This window comes from Branchiostoma belcheri, unplaced genomic scaffold, assembly GCF_001625305.1.
Source record: "Branchiostoma belcheri isolate BF01 breed outbred unplaced genomic scaffold, Haploidv18h27 scaffold175, whole genome shotgun sequence".
In the NCBI taxonomy this organism is placed as follows: Eukaryota; Metazoa; Chordata; class Leptocardii; order Amphioxiformes; family Branchiostomatidae; genus Branchiostoma; species Branchiostoma belcheri.
The window spans coordinates 173203-194254 of record NW_017803213.1 but is presented as its reverse complement, the minus strand read 5'-3'; the positions used below and the strand labels follow the sequence as shown (position 1 = coordinate 194254).

The 21052-nt window shown below is 40.6% G+C and overlaps 3 protein-coding genes across 3 annotated transcripts in view; 1 reads left to right on the top strand and 2 right to left on the bottom strand.

Annotated features, from left to right (window-relative positions):
- LOC109467121 (tRNA (guanine-N(7)-)-methyltransferase-like) overlaps positions 1-2003 on the bottom strand; it is a 6294-nt gene extending 4291 nt beyond the window's left edge. The window contains exon 1 of the mRNA XM_019765054.1: positions 1980-2003. The gene's annotated coding sequence lies outside the window, so the exon portion shown is untranslated. The remainder of the gene's footprint in view (positions 1-1979) is intronic.
- A 2350-nt stretch (positions 2004-4353) lies between these two features.
- Positions 4354-6123, top strand: LOC109467090 (protein rolling stone-like). Its single transcript, XM_019764995.1, has 2 exons — positions 4354-4434; positions 5158-6123. Exons 1-2 carry the CDS (start codon positions 4354-4356, stop codon positions 6004-6006), a joined length of 930 nt encoding a protein of 309 aa, XP_019620554.1. The 3' UTR covers positions 6007-6123.
- A 3346-nt stretch (positions 6124-9469) lies between these two features.
- On the bottom strand, positions 9470-20795 carry LOC109467115 (uncharacterized protein C12orf56-like). The gene is made up of 12 exons (XM_019765034.1): positions 20547-20795; positions 19555-19801; positions 13186-13899; positions 12947-13011; positions 12381-12522; positions 12128-12231; positions 11779-11868; positions 11438-11561; positions 11021-11095; positions 10781-10858; positions 10118-10299; positions 9470-9954 (listed from the first exon to the last, which is right to left on the bottom strand). The coding sequence occupies exons 2-12, from the start codon at positions 19780-19782 to the stop codon at positions 9837-9839; spliced, it is 1920 nt and encodes a 639-aa protein (XP_019620593.1). The 5' UTR covers positions 19783-19801; positions 20547-20795; the 3' UTR covers positions 9470-9836.
- Between the last annotated feature and the right edge of the window lie 257 nt (positions 20796-21052).

Here is a 21052-nt window from a genome sequence, read left to right as displayed (position 1 = left end):
CCTCCCAGTGGTAATATCTATGGCCTCTTCTCAAGATTCGTAGGATTCGGGAGCTGTAATTCGGTACGATTCAGGAGCTATAATAGGTTGGTAACCAGGCTACCTGAAACCAGCCTGATATTGCTTTTAAAAAAACACAGGGAAGGAACGAAAAGCGTAAAAGGAACTTAATGTGAAGTGATAATTAGGTTGTACTTGAAATAATCATTAGCATATGCAGACGTCACTCCACCATAGCAATGAACGAGCCTACATTTTGAGGGTCATGTTTAGTTTGTTAACTTTTCTGTTGTGTACTGTTTTGATGGCAAATGAAGCTTTTAAAGATACGTAACTAAAAATGCACAAAATCACAAACTCCAACATATTTTCATTGTTTGTGTTGCGTGTTGTGGGGAGGGCAAACAAACACATAGATCTGCTCCCACAGTCAGCAGTGTACTGCTGCCCAATTTTGCTGTCTACACGCGAGTTTGTGCGTGTTATTCAGAGGAAAAATGTAGACATGAGGTCAACAACCTAGTGTGTTGACGTACGACGCCCAAAATTTCATAGATGATGAAGAAGGTCATATTCCTTTCATTGATAAGTTTTCTTATCAATAAACTATAGGTTCAAAGTTATACAATGAATCTGCTTCTTCAGCATGACCATGTATAATTTCGTACCTTTTGTATAATGATTTGATCTGGGGAGGATGGGTAAGAATGTGTGAGGATGCGGGAGGATGGGTTAGAATGTGTCAGGATGAGGAAGGATGGGTAAGAATGTGTCAGGATGCGGGAGGATGGGTTAGAATGTGTCAGGATGCGGGAGGATGGGTTAGAATGTGTCAGGATAAGGAAGGATGGGTAAGAATGTGTCAGGATGAGGAAGGATGGGTAAGAATGTGTCAGGATGCGGGAGGATGGGTTAGAATGTGTCAGGATGCGGGAGGATGGGTTAGAATGTGTCAGGATGAGGGAGGATGGGTAAGAATGTGTCAGGATGAGGGAGGATGGGTAGAGGATGGGTAAGAATGTGTAAGGATGTGAGAGGATGGGTAAGAATGTGTAAGGATGTGAGAGGATGGGTAAGAATGTGTAAGGATGGGAGAGGATGGGTAAGAATGTGTAAGGATGGGAGAGGATGGGTAAGAATGTGTAAGGATGGGAGAGGATGGGTAAGAATGTGTAAGGATGGGTAAGAATGTGTAAGGATGGTAGAGGATGGGTTAGAATGTGTAAGGATGGGAGAGGATGTGTAAGAATGTGTAAGGATGGGAGAGGATGGGTTAGAATGTGTAAGGATGGGAGAGGATGGGTAAGAATGTGTAAGGATGGGTAAGAATGTGTAAGGATGGTAGAGGGTGGGTTAGAATGTGTAAGGATGGGTTAGAATGTGTAAGGATGAGAGAGGATAGGTTAGAATGTGTAAGGATGGGTTAGAATGTGTAAGGATGAGAGAGGATAGGTTAGAATGTGTAAGGATGGGTTAGAATGTGTAAGGATGGAAGAGGATGGGTTAGAATGTGTAAGGATGGAAGAGGATGGGATAGAATGTGTTAGGATGGAAGAGGATCGGAAAGGATGGGAGAGGATGGGTTAGAATGTGTAAGGATGGGTACGAATGTGTAAGGGTGGGTAAGGATGGGAGAGGATGGGTAAGAATGTGTAAGGATGGGAGAGGATGTGTAAGGATGGGAGAGGATGTGTAAGGATGGGAGAGGATGGGAGAGGATGGCTAAGGATGTGTAAGGATTGGGGAGGATTGGTTAGGATGTGTGAGGATGTGTAAGGATAGAGGAGGATGGGAGAGGATGTGTAAGGATAGCAGAGGGTGTGTGAGGATGTGTAAGGAAAGGGAAGGATTAGTGGGAATATGTGAGGATGTGCAAGAATAGTTAGGGGTGCATACGTGTGGGACCGCTGTGTAATGTCTTACATGTGAACGCCCTCATTTGCATACTCGGGACAACTTAAATGAAGCCGTAACCCCATCTTGGATGTTGAATATTGCGCAAAATTCACGTGAGGCATGATGGGTATGTTTAGAGGTAAGTCACCGGTAATCTCTAAGCAGATGTTGGGTTGGAGGAATGTATTTCTGCAGAAAAGTGTTTATGGGGCATAAGATTTGTTTTCACAACGCTGACTAAGCTAGAAATTAAAAAATTCGAAAATTTTGGCTTCACAAGGGAGGGTTTCTATTTTCATTTTTGCTCATATTCGCAAGAAAAAAAAAACAGTGCATATTAAAGTAATGCCTGTATATGAACGTAATTTTGAAGGTCAATAATAAACATCGCGTACTAGTATTTAATTTGGATTGTTGCCCTCTAAAATTTCAAGAACAATTTTTGTTTTGAACAATTTCTAGTTTTGAATAACGAACATTTCGCCTACATGTACGTCCTAATTATCTAAATGGCGCAATATCTGTAAAGTCATTTTAACGTCCCCACGCAACTGTTGTGGACAGACTAATTCTTGACCGCCCAAAAGCGCTGTCTGGCAGTTAAAAATATCATTGCAGCTCGGCCTTTAAAAGATCATCCAAAGCCGAACAGGTGAGCGAAGGGACTTGTTACGTACAGGGTTAAAGATCTAGATTTCGTAGACACAATTCAGGTGGTCGACCTCACAACCTGCTCCAACCAAGATGAAGTATTCTTTACATTCTCACCCTTTCAAGGAATAAACTGTAAAGAATAGTAACAAGGAAGATTAAACTCGATATCCCTACAAGTCAGATCTTTTTAAATTGACCCATAACCCTGACAGGTATTGGCTTATACATGTATATATAATCTGAAGAAACAGTCATTGGCGACGCCATTTTTTTTCGGACGTGTGCGATACACTGCTGAACGAGCAACAAACGAAGTGCAGTCCTTGTTCCAAAACCAGTGAATTAATAAAAGGGAAGCCATTGATCTTGTCCGAGCCTCTAGATTATACTATGACTCAGTTGTGTACCTTTATTTGGCAAAAGCTTATCTCAAAGCTTGGGCTAAATCACTTTGTGGTAGATGGCTTCCAGTGATTTCAACACTAAAAAAAATCACGATTTTTTCGAGCGTTGCGGAGCGAAAATCCGGATGGTACCCAGGCTATCCAGTGATAGGGAGTGGGGTATTATACTTGTGTGTATTATACTTGTGGGGTATTTTATTTGTGTACTTGTGTGCTTTAGATGTTAGGGAAGTGGATATCGCTGAAACATTACACATACTTCCAGTTTCACTTTCTTGTGTAACAGGCACGTGCCTTTACTACCTGCTTTTCAAGTAGTAAATGGGCGAGTTAATAAAACAACAATTCGTCCACATTACAAAGCCGATTGAATGAAAAATATTTGCATTTTGACGAAGCCTGGGTACCACCCCATTTGTATACCCTGACTCCACTACTCGCTCCCCCAAAATATTTCAGGGAGTGAGTATGGGAGCCCCTGTATACAATAACGATGGCACCCAGCAGGCTAGTACGAATGTGCAACTGTTATGCTAAAAAATAATGGCGAACTGAAATGGAGCCTTACGCACATATTTGGAGTTCATCATGGGGGAAACCGTTAAGCAACATACGGAAAAGTATATTTTTCTGTATCATATCAACGTCAATACAAAGCACAATCTTCATGGGAAGTAATATTGGGTTTCTGTTGACAACAGATGAGTTTAGTTTATAGGTTTATAGCTCTGTAGATCTTCTGGTACAGATCAATTCCAGACCCAGTTGGTTCCAGGAGACGACACTTCTGACTGGAAGCACTTTTTATGGCTGAAAAAAGTTCTCTTCCGTGAGGAAAATTAAATCAAATTTGGTCGCAACGGCCATAAGAGGGTAGCAACGGTTTGCAGATGGGTCGTAAAGGAACGTGTTGGGGGCACTTGTGGTGGGTTATCACGCAGAGGTCACGGCGACCTTGACATGCCAGACGACATTCCGAACGAAGTAGCAGTCATTCCGACCAAGTGTGTCATCTCAGGGCTCCGTTGAGTCAAGGCCAAAGGCATACACTAGTTAGGTCTGGTTTTACTGAATCGAAAGGCAGAATGCCATGGACGAGTGGACCGACTAAATTTCGCGTGGAGAGGGGTGTGTGTAATCTTCACAAGTTGTTCATCTCCTTAAGGCAAAGTGAAAAGACACGTAGCAATGTTTTCGGTGAAAAAAAAACGTTAACAATGCTTGTGTCATTCGATATAGCACCCAGAATAACTAGACATCGTGGTCTGAAACAAACACAAAGATGTCACCTGTACCCAGGCATTGTGGTTACATCCTTGGTTTGAAAGACCGGCAAGTCTGCCACATACATAGACTGTCCCGCGTTGTAGGACCTCAAAGTCAAGTTTTCTATTTCAGAATGTCTTCCTGCCGAGAGGAGTTCTCCCTGGCCGCCCTGCGCCTCCAACACCACGACCGCTCGGTGTTCTCCCGATCACCGGTATGTAGAACTCGTTACAAATCTAAAGTATTTTGGCTACAGTAGGAAGTAAACATTAACAGGATGACACTCTCTCTTTTTTTCTGGCAGCATATATACAAGTATGTGCCAGCTGCTAAGGGAGCTCGTGTTCAACCTTCAACTTGCTAAGGCAGCCGGCTACGCACGGCGTCTGGCACCAATCGATATCGGTATTAGTTGTAGGGTTGTAGGACAGCAGGGAGAAGGTTAATGTAGGTTTACAGAGATGGATCATAGTATAATATATCTTTCAGTGGCAAACGTTAAAAATAACAAAACGAGAGGAGACACATCACATTTGTCATTTATTTTTTTCTTTATCACGACCGAATTATAATTACCACGGCGTGTTACTGCAGTGATGGTGTCAGTGATACTTAAATGAAAACAAACACTTTATAATGACGAAAACAAACCAAAGAAAGCAGTGTACTTTTTCTTGCGATGATTGATACAGTATATATAAAGTTGTAGATAAAACACCTCCTAGACACCAGTCACAAGTAATAATTTTGACGGCATCAACTTGTACATACTATAAGTGAGTGAAAGATGCCGTAAGTTATGGAAACTATCGAATCAGCGATAGTTTCATTGTCTATGGACATTATATTTACCCAAAACAACAGTAATATCTAAGTAATGATACAAATTCGTCAATGACACTATTAACATATTCGTCTTCATAACTATATTTTACAGTGGTGGCGCGGGCAGGTAGGCTTTGTGGTGTACAAGTCGCTTATAGCAGTCCTGACGCTGGCTGTTCTGGTGTTCCTGCTGGTCTACCACTACCACGTGCAGGGCCGGTCCGACCCCTGGCCCGTCGCCCTGACCAACTGGAGCTTCACCATCCTCACCGCGCACATGCTGGTGGCGTTGGCCGTCTGCGTCGTGGACTTCCTGTCGAAACAAAAAGGCACAGGACCGACCACTGTGGACAACACGTCTGAAAACTCTAGCCCCGGGGACGCAGGCATGGAAGAAGCCGTTCCGATGACTGAAATAGGACGTGATAATGATGATGACGCAGTCCAGAGCAGCAGCGGACCGGCCTGGTACCACAAAGTCCACTGGGTCCTGCACAACACCAGCATCGCGGCGGCCTTCCTTGTGACGACGGTCTACTGGACGTTGGACAGAGCCACCGTGTCGGTCAGCAGCATATTTGAGCATGTCGTAAACTCCGTCATCGCCCTTCTGGACCTCTCCTTGAGTGGGACTCCAGTGAGGATCCTAAACGTGATCTACCCAGTAGCCTACGCAGCGACGTACGCAGTGTTCTATGTCATCTACTGGGCCGCAGGCGGGAAGGGGCGAGACGGGGCCACAGCTATCTATGCGGTTATGGATTTCGGGAACAGCCCAGGGATGGCGTCAGGGGTCATGGTGGCGTTCGTGTTCGTTGGTGCGCCCGTGTTCCATCTCCTGTCGTACGGACTGTACCGGCTGAGGGAGGTGGTTGTGTCGAAACTCGAGCGGAGGACTCCCGTCATTTTATTGTCCTCCGAAACAACCAACTCGAGGAATGTTCATTCCCAACTAGTCTGATTAAGTTACACTGCTGTCAGCACATGATCCTGCCTTTTTGCATTCCAAAATGTGTCCCATTCCAAAATATTTCTTTAAATAATAAGAAGTGGATATCATGTTGTGTTGTGTTCCAAAACGTGGTCCATTCCAAAATGTATTCTGGAAAAACACGCTATGCGAAATACGGTTTTAAGGTGGCCAGAGGATGATCCCATATAATTAAATCTGCATGGTCCCAGCTTTTACACAAAATACTTAAATAATCACTTGTGACCAAAAATAATAGAAGTCTTAGAGTGGAATGTACTTTATGGTATTACAGTGTCTACAAAAGCACACATGGAGAATCCTCCTCCTCTATGGTATTTATTATCCCAACAGAGACTTTGAACTCAGGATTCATGACAACTCAGAAGTCCAGAACTTTACTTGATACAAACATCACTTTCCTATTCTGTACAATTCCTCTTGGGCTGAGATATTGCAAGCCATACTGACTACCATGCAAAAATTGCACTACTTGTAAAATACATGTTGATGCTGTTCCCAACAGTTTCTTCAAAATTCAGCACTGGGTGTACCATTTGCTTCATTCTCACAACAGAATTGACCAACACAACACAAAGCATGACTTGAAGCAAAATGACTTAACTCTTTGGCAAGACTTGATATACACATGATACACATTGCAACCTAGGTTGGTAGAAAATATCAGTATCAAACGTAAGTCTGTCGGAATCCTGATGTATCTCATGGTAAAAATGTCTTCAACATATAGAATGTAGATGATCAGAGAAAATATGTATGCACAATACTATTTTCCAATGTTGATGTTATGATAAATATTGCTTATAGTTATCCTGGAAGTGTTCAGTTATCAAGGAGCAGATGTAATTATGACTTGAGTTCAATTACATGTATATATGAAATAGCTTACTTCATGACAATGAGACATTGTATAGAACATGTACATCTCTTTAATGGTATGTAGATTTGAAGGAAACTTTCTCTGTAACATCTGTAATAGAAGTCCTGAAAACGTATATTAGATCAATTTGTCTCATTTCTAAAATGAGATACATCAATAAATGTCTATTTCTTTGGATTTTTCATCTCCAAAATGTCTGAATACATGTCTACTTTTATTTCATTTGTAAGCTAATCCACATGACAAATACCATGTCAATAACCACATTAATAAGCTACAAGAAAATTACTGTTATCATACTATTATAATCAATTATTGCATTACATAGAACACATTATGAGTGTTCATTGTCAATAGGTTGGTTGTTGACAGATTTTGGAAGTGGGCAATTTAAACAGAATCAAAAGAATGCACCTATATTGCAGTTCTGGAATGTCATTGGCTACCCATACATGACTTTATGGAGCTGCAATGTCATTGGTTCCCAGATTTTACAGTTACACAATGTTACAAGAATGACATTACAACTCTCTTTTCTAATTGTTCTGCCTTGTACGTTTTGTACGTCAATGTACTGTCACTGACTTGTGGACAGATAGCGCATAATATCTTCCACAGAAGATAACAAAATTGTTGGGACTTGGGAGCATCCCAAACAGTACACAATGTTAAATATGTAACACATACCATCTAAGTTAAGAACTTCCCAACATTACGGCCTCAAAATTTACAAATATACTTTCTCCAAGAAATGTATTTTATATATGTACCTCTATTGATAAAATTCAAGTTTCTTCAATACCAAGAATTTTTGTTCATAAAATCAAACTCTTGAACATAAATCACACAGAAACAGGTAAAAATTGTAAGAGACATGATGGAACAGTATCAAATTTGCCTTTAAAATGCCAACACGATTTAAATTCCTATTATTGTTAAAAAAACTGATGTGAAACAGATGTACTGATAGATAACTGTTTGATGACAACAGAACAGCAAAGCATTTATATATCTTCAAAATATGCAGTCATGTACTAAAAACCTTGGGGTAGACAGCCAAGCAGGACAAATTAATTGATAAAATCAACAGCATATTTACCATATGCTCCTGTCAATGGGATGAAAACCATATTTTGAATCATAAAACCATATCCTATTTTGACATAGCAGCACAGCAAGAGGACTTCAGGCCAATGTCCCCAAGTTTCATAAGAACGACTGCATTTGAACAGCTGGAAAAGTTGAGCTATGGAAACATGGCTTTCATGGCACTTTCTGAAAAACAGTTGTATGCCATGCTGATCTTGAATTTGCATTGAAAGAGGCATCACAGGACATGACTGATACAACCAAAATGCATGGTTGATATGCCTCCTTATTGAATGGGACCTTACATTTCGACAAGAAACTACACTGTGTTCTATGTTGACTTTATCTCTTGCGTCATTTGCTTAATTAATTTTTCAGTGCCACCTGTGACATCAAGAACAAATGTCACCCTTGGTAGGCAAAGGGTTACTAGTATTAGCATGTATATATATATTTTGTATATTGTACTTTGTCCTGCAGGCGTCTTGGGTTAATGAAAGACCTTGGTCAAAGCAATGGTTACAGTTGTTGGAAGACCATGTAAACTGTAACTGAACTACATGTACAACAAACCATTGGAAGTAGAGAAGCATGGATGGAGATGCAACAGTCAAAAACATTGTCCTAACATATGAACTGTTACTTCCTAGACAAGCAACATCTTTTATTTGCAAAAAGCAGCCGGTGGAAGCCTGTCAAGATGTATGTAGAGGTAAAAAGACATAGATTCTGATTCCGTCATACAAGAAGCCATAACTGTAACAACATTGAGATAAGATATGTAGGAAGAGAAGAACAGTTGTCTCACGTTGCTACATCTGCCAATGTTGAGGTACTGATGTTTATAAATTATCACAATTGGACAAATTAAAATGCAGTTCTAATTAGTATGTCTCATGACTCAAGGTCAAGCAAACAGCTTTGAAAACTGAAATTTATGAAATACGTTCAGAAAGTGCCCAATATGTTTAGTCCAGAGTTATTCTTGTTCCTGTTACATAATATTATACATTGTACTATTGCATCAAACTGTAAGTCAGTGTTGATTTTATGGAATGTTGATTCATATCTATTGCTTTTTAATTTACTGTACTTAAACAATCTAGTAGATGTTTTTTGTCAGTATTGCAATTTTTAGTATGCTGCATAGTGTGCTTGGTCATCTAATTGTTGGGCAAAAGAGTTTTGTAAAAGTTGGACCAAGGAAAGCCAGGATGACATGTTTATGAATAATGTCATCCTCGAACACTTGGATTGATACTGTATTGCAACAATGCAACTCTTTAGCAAATTAAACCTCCACTTGTAAAAGCTGGTATTTGTTTGCCATTCTAACTTTCTTCATGTAACTAACACATCAACATTGTTGAAGAAATGATGATTTTGTTACATTGTTCCTATTTGACTTTGTGATGTTGTTCCTATTTGAATGTAAAACTTTGCTGGTCTCTTGGCATTTGCTGGTTATTTTGCTTGTCTTCTGCAACATCCCTGTTCGTGAATGGTTTGATCTGTATGTCTGCAACATCATGGGTGTTTGGATGGCAACACAGTGTCTCAAGGGGGGAAAAGCATTGTCTTTATGACATGTTGCGTCCATGGTCAACAACCCTTTTTCACATCTGGGCACCAGAGGCTATTCCTCCCTCCTCCATTTCTTGGGATGTTGTGTTCCATTCAGCAAATATGGGACACAAACAGCCGAAGAGGAACACACCATTCTTGGAGCAGGGTGGTTATATCTGAACATGTTATAACTAACTTCATTGGTAAACTATAGAGCCTTGAGGTTAGGCGGGATTACATGCCATCTCATGCCATAGGCAAGCCCCTAGTGACGTTTCTGCTGCACAAATATGGTGACCTGTCGTATCAGCTTTTGGGCAAGTCTGCTGATGGGGTAATACATGGGCAACTTTTCTTGAACCACCGGCCAAGTGATGAAGTACCTGGCAAAAGGAAACAAAGAACACAATGAGAAACATGTTGTGCAAAATGTTGGTGTACAAGATAATCCCAAAGATATTCCTACTGACCTTAATTTTTTTCAGGACGGAAACAGGAAACACAATTTTTTTTTCCTAGGCCCAAGATGTATCCTTTGTTCCTCACCTGAACTCCTCGGTGAAGTTGTCCCTGATGTGGTTGGCAAGAGTGGAGCCGTACTGGATGAAGGTGCTGAGAAGGTAGAACTGCTGGAAGACCAGGATGGCCTGGGATGGGGAGAGGGGGAGGGGGGTGGACGGAGACAGGAGCCTCATTGCACTCGCAACTAGCACATTGATGAAGCTCACCTACAGGTAGGAAAAAGGTTTTAAAACACTTAATAGAAGGACAAAGCAAGCCTGTAACCAAAGTTAGTACATATTTCACACTCTGTCCACTGCCCCCTATCCAAATAATCTTTCTATAAAAGATACATTTTTGTATGTGAAAAAAAATACTGCAGTAGTATATCATGAGAAAGATTATCAAAGAGTTCCTTAGGTTCTTACTAAAAAAAGAAATTTGTTCTACAGATAACAGACAGGTTCAGCACCAAGGACAGGTTTATCAAGATAGTTAAGTTTTTAGGTTATCTTGATAAAAAAAAAACTTGTTCCACAAATAGCAGACAAGGAAAACTATACATTCTTTTTTGGAATAACACGTTCAACAGGTTCAGCACCAAGGACAGGTTCAGCACCAAGGACAGGTTTCACATGACAGTAAAGTTTTTACTGTAGATTTTTTAACTCTCTGATTAGATAAACTTACAGGATGAACAATACTTACAGACTGTTGCATGTTCTCCAACACCAGCAAGACCCAGGTCAAGTTCAGCATGTTACTGTCACTATCTGCTGATCCAGCCTACAGAAAACCAACATCATTGTGTTTCATTCAGCAGAAAATTTCAGAATCAACACAATTGATACAAAAACAATATCATACAGTGCCAAATGGCATATGAGAGCTGAATCAATTTCTTTGTGCCATGTAGATATGCATACGAAATATGAGAATTCTACAAACCTCGTGGGCGATGAGGATGATTTCAAACAGGACAGACGTGGCTACTTCAGAGTAGTGCCGAATCAGGCTCTGGACCTTTAGAAAAAAAAATGCCACTGGTTAGTAATGAAAAATAGCAAGGAAAATGTTTATGTTCAAATATCTTTTTATTATACATTTGATAACCGCAGAAAATGAAAATACATGCACATTCAACAGAATTGAACACTGTATAATCTTTAATAACCGTGACATTGTATCAGTACTACATGTATCTGATTTTAGATGCTTTAAGTAGGATTCAGAAAATAAACATTGTTGTAAAGCACCATTCTTTTATGTAAATCTTACAAATCACCATTTCTTTTATATTGACAAAAAAACAATAAAAGCCCCTATGAAACTTCTGTAATGGAATAGCCTGCAGGGTTCACTGACCTCTGGGTCCTCTGGGTGTTGGATGTTGAGGGAGGTTCTGAGGGCCTGAGTGCGAGGGCTGCGTGCTCGGATCCCCCCGGGACTACACACCAGCATCTCAAACAGGTTACGCACGTGTTTCCCCCTGTGGATTCACATGCACATCTCTTTTCACTGGCACAGCAGGGAACAGTCATTTAAAAAGCAGTAAAAGCTACACATTTAAGGGCAATCATGTAACGTTTTCACACAAACAATTGAAATATTTTATTTGAGGACAATCTTCATGAGATTGTGATTTACTTCCCCATATATTCTCAGTTACATGTACCTCACATTTATAGTACATGAAAGGTTTTTACCTGGTTGAATTGAGAACAACAACCCGTGAAGGCAGCACAGTCGTACCCCTGAACATGGTGCACAGGGTCTCTGCAACCTGAATGGACAACCTGCGGAAATCAACATGCAAATGAAGGTTACTTCATTGTGGAGGATATTTAGAGAATGACGTTACTCCACTGTGGAGGTTAATTAGAGAGTGAGGAAGACCAGGGTCACCTGAGTCTTGTAGAAGAGAATATCAAACACTGTCAGACGAAACAGCGTATGCAGAATTGTATCATAGGGTTGGTCACAGAAAAATCTACTTCTGTGACCAGCCCTACAATCAACATCAGTTTGAAGAATACAAGTCTGGAGAATACTCACTCTAACTCGTCGGCCCTGTTGTTCCTCTGTCCATGTGTCATGGGCGTGGTGCCGGGCAGGTACTTCTGCAGCTGTTTAATCAGGAACTGAAACAAGTCCCCTGACTGAAGGGCAAAACAATATGAGTCAAACAATTGAGGACACAGTCAAGTCAATAGAGTTTTTATGGCATTTGAGTCAGAAGGTACCCAACTTTGGTCATGCATCCTATCACTTAATGGTACAGGTCAACAAATGCATGGTGCATCTTTACCTTCCAGAACAGTTTCTTGAGCGTGAAGTATCTTTGTGCGGCCGTGTTGAGCTCCTGTAACAGACTGAACACCAGCTCTATCCCACTGTCATCTCCCAACAGCTCTCGCTTCAACTGCTGAAACAGCAGCTCCAGCTGCTTGCTGCAATGGGATTAGAACGAGTAACACTTGATTCAACAACAGCGTTAGAAATAATGATGGTGAAGGAGTTGTACACTCCATGCACTTAACTCCATATTGGTATCATAATGTCTCAGTTTGTAAATACATTATACATGTTGGCAACATTATGCATAATAAGCATGACACATCACTTAAATGTAAAGGAAATATCATTTGGCACACAAACTTGTAAAGTTGTATGTGTATCTACATATTTACATGTATTGTGTGTGCATATCTATATAAGAGGGACTATTTAATACTATCTGACATCTAAAGTGAGCCCTTTTTTTAGTATACCTTGAAAAAATGCCCTTAAAAATGTAGTGAACTAAATTACATGTACATGCATGAGAACATGAGTTAGAGCTGCATTGTACAGTGACAAACTGTACACACATACCTGCCAGTTCCTGCTGCTGTGGGTGTACCCTGGGGGCTGTCTTCATTCAGGTTGTTGGTGGCATGCTATGGAAAACATATAATACCTTATCAGTACAGTAGGCTTTACTACCAATAAATATATCAATCAAACTGACACATCACTCTTTACATACTAACATAGACAAACATTCCAAATTTACTGTCCAACCAGTAGGTTGACAGGTTCATGTTAATTGATACAGCTCAGCTGTAACTCACAATGAGATGGGCATTCCATGCCGAGCGCAGCTGCATCAGCATAGGAGAGTCTGCAGACAGCATGTACAGGTGGAGCTCTTCATCCCAGGAATCCCAGTCCTCAGATCCGTCAGATGAGTCTGACCCCAGCGACCGCAAAGATCCCGTATTGGACGCTGACGCTGCTTCAGAGTTTTTTGATGAGCTGCCTCTCCGACCAGGGGGTTTCAGTCTACCGTCTCCCTTGTCAAGCCCCAGGGGTAAGGGCAAGGGTCTTTTTGTTTTATTGCTATTTTTAGTGTTGTTTGGACTAGGGGGAGGGTTGGGGAGCGGGCGTGAGTCTCGCCCGGCTGAACCCACTCTTCTCTGCTGCTGCTCGATCTCCTCCTTCTCTAAAGTTAGATTCCTGAGCTGAGACGTCGGCAGGGAGTGGGAGAGTTTGGCCTTCTTCGGGACGTCTCCCTCTGACTCCCGTTTTGCCGCCTGCAAGGACGCTTCGTTGAAACTGACGCTGAGTTTGGACGACGTCCGACGCGCTTTCTTCTCCTTCTTCTGAGAGGGTGAATTCTCCGTCGTATCGAAGGGGTCCGGGACGGAGAGCTGGTGCGGACTCCTCATTGGCGTGGATGGACTGGGAGGGAGGGACGGCGTGCGAGGCTGGGCGCCATGGCGTATGCAGATGTGCTGAGTCTCTGCCTGTTGATCCCCTCCCAGGAAGTCAGGAAAGTCATTGATCTGAGCAAAGGACAAGAACAATTTAGTAACCCCATTATTGATATTACAGTTAGGCCTGGTGACATTGATTACTATATAGTATATACATGTACTAGTATGCAATTTATGCGAGTGAACTGTGACTGTCATTAATTAGCAACTACCATTGAGTTTACCCTAGTCAAACATTAGCCAGGGTTACAGAAAATGACATATAGTAGTAGACTACTAGTAGTAGTAGTATCCAATATTAGCTTATGTACAAGACGTTTGGTATTTTCACACACATGTTTGTGTATCAGAGTGGTCAATTGCAACTGCTTATAAAGTTTCCATGTAATGTTTACCTCTTCTCACAGCAATATTTACTGTGTTAACACATATCAAGAGGTTGCTCAGCAAATGATGATGACAAAAGTTTCAACAGGTTGACACAGCAACTGTTGGGTCTGTAAACTAAATGTGCAAACAATCTACTATGTTCACTGCACTTACATCAAAGATGAGGGGGGCTTATATGTAAGCTTAAACATCCTGACACAGATTCTGTGACCTAGATATAAATAGCTTTCATATTTACAACTAATATTGTTTTCATTATCATTCACATATTGACCTATTCTCTATGAAAAGTTGATTCATTGTCATCTATATTCTGAATGGCTTGTCCATAAATTGCAACCCACGTGGTAGAAGTTCTGGTTATTGTCAAATTTTTTGGAAAGAATAAGTCATTGAGAATTTACCACATAGAGCATAAATTATTCATTCTGGTGGAAAATAGGCCCTGATGTAACGTCTGGTCATTTCATTGTTTGTTGTTCAAACATATCAATGATACATGCACACCATTATCTTGTGTACAATATATAACATCACTCAATGTTTAACAACCCTGATTCTAGAAGTCAAGTTCAAAATAGATAGAGATACGTTTTCCTTTCTATGATGCATATGAGAATTGTGTGAAAAATGCATACATGATTTTCAGAACCAGAAGGCTCAAAATATTTTACTGCATACCATCTTGGCAATATACTGAGGGACAGGTACATGTACAAATGTAGCAGTCATTGTCATATGAATCACCAGTAATGAAGTAATACTCAACTAACAACTTTGACCAGTTGTCCTTCCAAATAAAAACAAATGCTCCTGAACAATTATGTCACCTTGCCAGATGTCATAATGTTTCCTATTTACAACATGCCCATGACAACAGGTTAAGCTTAACAAACATTGCCCTACTTCTGAGACAATTTATCAAGGATGTAGAATTGCAGTGCAAGGACGCGGTGTAAACAATGTATAAATATGAAGACATTTCCTATTCCATTGTCTGAAATGGCCCTGGAGTAGTAAATGACAGAAAGAAAAGGCAAATGCACTGTAAATTTAATTCTTTAATTCATTATAATGTTACAAATCTGACCTTCCAATTTTTCAATGGGCAGTAGACACCTGTACAGTAGACACCTGTACAACAGACACCTGTACAGTAATATACTAAAAATATCAATTTGTATCAGAAAGTCCTTGAAATTAAGCACCCGACTTTAAAATAGAGAAGACAACTCCAGACAGAAAACAGGTTTAATCCACTGGGATTACAGTTTATACGACAGTTGCAATGTTGTATTTTGTTGCTAGGTTGTTAAGTAGCTGCTCAAGGAACTGCAGGGTGTGGCGTCAAGTAAAAGCATTGTGGCACGCAACAGGGCAGCTGCTCTCTACAATTACCCTACTTTTTAACTGAGCTGTAGAATCTATATGTCTCCTACTATAAATTATAATGTCTGGGCTTGTCTTCAAATTCTTGAAACAACTTGAGAATAATCAGGTCTTTGCATGATATTATTATTATCTTTTATCTTCAAATGACTGTCTTCATTTTAATCCTGTCTGCTTAATCCTGAGCATGATAATTACAAATCATTTTTTTCCAGCCCTGCTATAGAAGATTGAAATCCAGGAGGTTACAGGCAGACTATAACCTCCTTGTTGAGACCTACTGGCTGTGTAATTATCACCCGAGTAACCCTGAAAAAACTCAATTATTGATTTTGCTGGCACCTGAGTTCACATATGGTTTCCCCACAAGAAATGAACAATGCCAACAGATAGAAAGCAGCAGCAGGATAAAAAAGGGCACTGAGTCTGGCAGTAGTGACAGACATTAAGACATATGTGCACAAAGCATGCAAGAAAAGAAGTACTCAGTTCAGTATGGGACATTTGTTTAGGTTGTTATGGAGGGTTGGGGTGAAGAAGAGAGATTTGGTACAATAAGGCTAACGATAAAACTTTGAGGGGAAAGTACAGAACAAGAAGGAAAAGGTACTATAGAGTATATTATCGAATTCAACGCTTTTACAGGCACTATATTTTGCTTTAAACCCCATCTTCCCAGCAAAGCCTACAAACATTCCCAAACATAAGTAGATCTAAGGTTAAGCTAATCACTTTAACTGCCTAACCAATGGGATGGCAGAACCTTTACTTATTAGATTAACCCGGCTTTATGAGGAAATACCCCATTTGTGTTGGCTCTGGGTAATCACCTTACAGTATCTCACTTTCAAACATTTTATATTAGTACATGTAATTATTACACGGTAAGTACATTATGTGGTAGGTAAACTGAACTTGAGCTTGAAAGCAGCCGCTGACAGGTAAAGTTTATTGTGCTCCTGCTGCTGAATTGAGTTGTTATGCTGCCTTTCATCACCTTTTGGTAATGAAGTTACAGGAAAACCTGCATTAGGTACATAATAGACAATGCAAAATATACATAAAGTTGTACAACAGTTTAAAAGAACCTCAACCACAGGTGTCCCCACATACACCTGTATCATCTTGTTCACAAAATTAATAGCTTTACCAGATGATAAACAGCCAACTGCAAACAGTACAACTTTATATTTGTGAATAATCTACCTGTTCTATTGCCCCGCCATTGTTTAACTGTGATCAAAGTTCTCCCTCAAACAGAGAGCGCAAATAAAGAGAATGCCAACACACTGCCTGGCTACCCCCAGTTACTAATGGTTCTGGATTACCTGTTGAGCAGGAATGTGTTTGTACTGAACTCACTGTGACTCCTGTGTTGAAGTGTCCCTACCAGTCTTCAGCATTCCAAGAGATATAATGTAGTTACTGTGCTGGATGAATGGGATTGTCTGTCTCACTAGATTCTCATACATGAAGTCATCCCATATACAAATGAGTTATCCTGTTCATAAATAAATCAACAAATACAAAAGGTACACTGCAGTAACGTTATAACGTATAGGATTCCCACCACATGGCCCATCTCCCCAACAGTAACTTGCCTACCGAAAATCATGAATATCCATCAATGGCTTCAAGAGTTATGCTGCCTGCCCTATATACACCCACCTAGCTAAAAATGAAAACATGACCTTCTGGCAGAGGTAATTAAGGTTGTGTAATTATTATGTCCTTGACAGGTGTACAAGCATGGTGTAATGATGCATGGAACATATAGACTGAGGTAGATGCAATGGACTGCATGTACAAGTAACATTTCATGAAATACATTAATTTTGTACATTATTCCAGAAATTATACCAACATCAGGTACTCAACATATGGTGACAATATTGCAGAATCTGTACACTACAAGTTATGAAAGTCAAAACATCCACTTTGTTATAATAGGCAAAAAAGTAAAGAAATAAGTTAAATCGAACATTCCCATGTAATAATAAATAAACGAGATGTTAGAATTTAATAAGAGAACATCTGGATTGAAAGTTCCATCTGTTTGGTTTCCATGCCAAGATATATCACAGAGATTACATTATTTCCTGGCAACCTGCAGATTGTGGGGAGCTGTTTTGACAACCCAAGCTTTGAAGTTCTATCACACTTGGATTGTAGTTTATTAGGCCCTTGGGGACATGTACAGAAGAAGTAGATAGGGTACACAGTTTAAGTTTTGACAAAAAAACTAGACTTAGGCTATAACCAATGATTGATTGATAGATTGGAGCTATTCACTCCAGGTTCCAAAACCATACTCGAATGTCATGGGAGAAAGTTTTATTTTCATCCAAGGAGCTTCCATCACCTGTAGAATATCCTTGGTTCATCAAAAGTACCACCCAGTCATAAAAATTAATGAAGTAAATCAAATCACAATCATATCAGTATGTTACAGCAGTGAGCCTACTGGATTATGTCAAGATTTCTTTCCTCGCTCTACATATATTGTCAGGAATGCTCTGCCAAAAGCTGTGCTGTAAGGGATATTTTAATTTTTGCGGGGACTTTCTTTTGCAGTGGGAGTGAAAAGGAGGTTTTCATAGTGCTTTAAGTGCTGCTTAAGTAAGAGGTTGCAAAAAGTAATGCAAAAATAAAACCACTGCATACATGTCAAGGTTTCCAGTGTACCATTCAGCACAGATTATAGTAGTACATGACAGGGCTGTGTACACTGTAACTCAGTAAGCTCCAGCCTGCAGACACCACCTTCATTTACACGCCATGCATGTTCAACACACAAAAGATGTATTGAGAAATGGCATCAAAAATAGAGGCTTACAGCATACTGAGACGTGTCGCATGTACACGGCATGCAGGTTTCTGTACCTGCTTTTGTGGACAGCAACAACAAAGAATGTTTTTCTTCAATAGAGTCCATTGTTGTCTAAACAATGTGATACTAGATGCTATAAAGGTGAATTATAGTAGTCAAATGGAGTCTGGCAGTGACATGGCTGGAAAAATGTTTTTTCTATTTCTTGCACAATGTGAATCATTCACTTAGCCTTCCTGTGTGTATTGTGTGACTGTGCAAAGTGGCAAGGTGGTGATTTTCTTTTCTGCAAACCTGCAAATTTTCACAAAATTTCAGCTTATATTTGGGTACTTTGAGCCATAATCAAGTGAGTTACAACCCTGTCACGTGCTATAACAAAAACAAGCACACCTAAAGATATTTCAATGTAACAATGTACAGTTCCCAAGATCTGATCTCAATTATCCTTGTTACAGCAGCAGACTGAAATGTTTGGGCTTGAGAATTCACCAGACAAATTACAGCGAATGACCTTCTGCCATTCAGTAAGTGGTTCTCAAAAATTAGACCTGGAGTGGCTTTTCATGGTGTTGTTGTGAACCGCATGTGAAATGGCTTTGACATGAGGGCATTACAAACTCTTGCACCACCTGTGCTTCTTACATAAAGCCATTCTAATTTCCGCAGATTATTTCACACTTTTCTGTAATATGTTAAATGCAACAATAGAGAGGAAAACAATTGGACTTTTTGAGTTTCTTCCATAGGCATTTTAAATACGTAGCACTTTCAATGTAGGTATTACATATATATCCTAAATGTATTATCATCCTGTACAACTTGACAGACCAAACATATTGAATATGATATTCTACTGTATCACAAACTAGCAAAGACTCAAACTTGAAGCATTTTCTTCTAAAATCTAGGTGAATTCTCATAGACTACTTCCTTTCCCTTTGTGACTTCACCTTTGCTAGCCATAGGCTCAGCAAACAAACCTGTTTAACAGAGACTGGCATGCTTCCTGTATCCTAAGATCTCTAACGAACATAGACATCCATATGGTGTTTCACACATCGATACTATAGATTTCACACGTCACACTACAAGACAATGAATTTCACACCTACCAGTCTGATTGATACAATGTCTTTCAGCTGCACAGCTGGCTGGATGACACGTGGAGGATTCTCCGTCAAGTACACACAGTCATCTGTCAGGATGACAAAACTGAAGTTCTTGTCCACGATACACTTGTGCGTGGCCAGCACCCTGTCGTACTGCCGTGGGTCGAAGCTGCGTCGCAGGAAGGCATCGAGCTTAGCATTTCCCCCGGTTGGACTCCCATGTGCCGCCATGCCACGGCCCGTCACATCACTGCACAGGGAAAACAAGCGTGAAACGGGTCATGATATGAACAGAACCCGACTGGTGCACAACAAAGGCAGCAATCTTGATCCACCCACAATGCAACAGGGAGATACCTTTTATGGTTTTGAAAGGTGCAATTTTTCTTCCATGTCATCAGGTATGAATTATTGACTGTAGCATATATGGGCCCACCACCTGTTTCATGTGCCTCTGCAGCACTTCAAAGATACCATAATTCCGAATGTTAATAACTACACTTAACTAGCAGCCCCGTGTTTGATTGGTTTTCCATAAAATTGGATCAAATTATGGAGGGGGCTGGCATATTAGACAACGTAAACCACCTGTCACGGCAGTTACCTGTCCTGCTTGTAGCTGCTGCTTTGTCAAACTGATTTTGAAAATTCTGTCCATAGAGTTCAAGTCTCTTGGGACGTATGCAAGCTTCCTAGCCCGGACATTCATTTCTAACGATGTTTGTTGGTGAAGACTACCGGCACATACCACTGGCACAGGATAAGAATAATTAGACTCCGAAAAATTATTACTAGACAATACTATAGGCTATTAGCTTCCACCACCTTCTATACATTCCTGAAAATTTCCTGATACCTACCGAGCGACAAAGAACGAGACGTACAGTTATTGCGAGCCGTGACCGACAAAAACATGTTGTACAGCGAAGTAAACGTTACCATGTAAACTTTTACGTTCTGTTCGAGTTCCGCCCCCCTCCCCCTCCAGTACGTACCGTGATTCGAAATCCCTCCGGTCGAGCTCTCTCCACGACCCGACGCTTTGTAACTTTTTCTCGGCGTTGTTGTCCCTTCCAACAACCTGCTAGGACCGAGAAAGCCCCGGTGGGCGCACCAGGTCGACTACGATCGCCAGTTTGACCCCACTTTACCCAGCAAGTGGAAGCTTGTCTGCCGCCATGGTAGTTCCATTACGTCAACATCCCGGTGGCGCTGATTGGCTGTCGCGTTTCCCGCCAACAATAGGTAACAGGTGTATGGGTGGGCGGGGCATCAACGGACAAAAGCCATGCAATAACAGAAGTGCGCTACAGAACGATTTTCGTCATTTTCATTCATTAATCTGCTGTTAACATGCCTCAAAGGCATAATTATCTCCCTTTCACACCTTTTCTGTTCACAAATCCACCCCACCAACAAAACGACGACACCTAAAACTAACCTAGCAGGAAATGGTGAAAGAAATCAATTTGGCTGACACGCTTAGTACAGTCTGTATAAA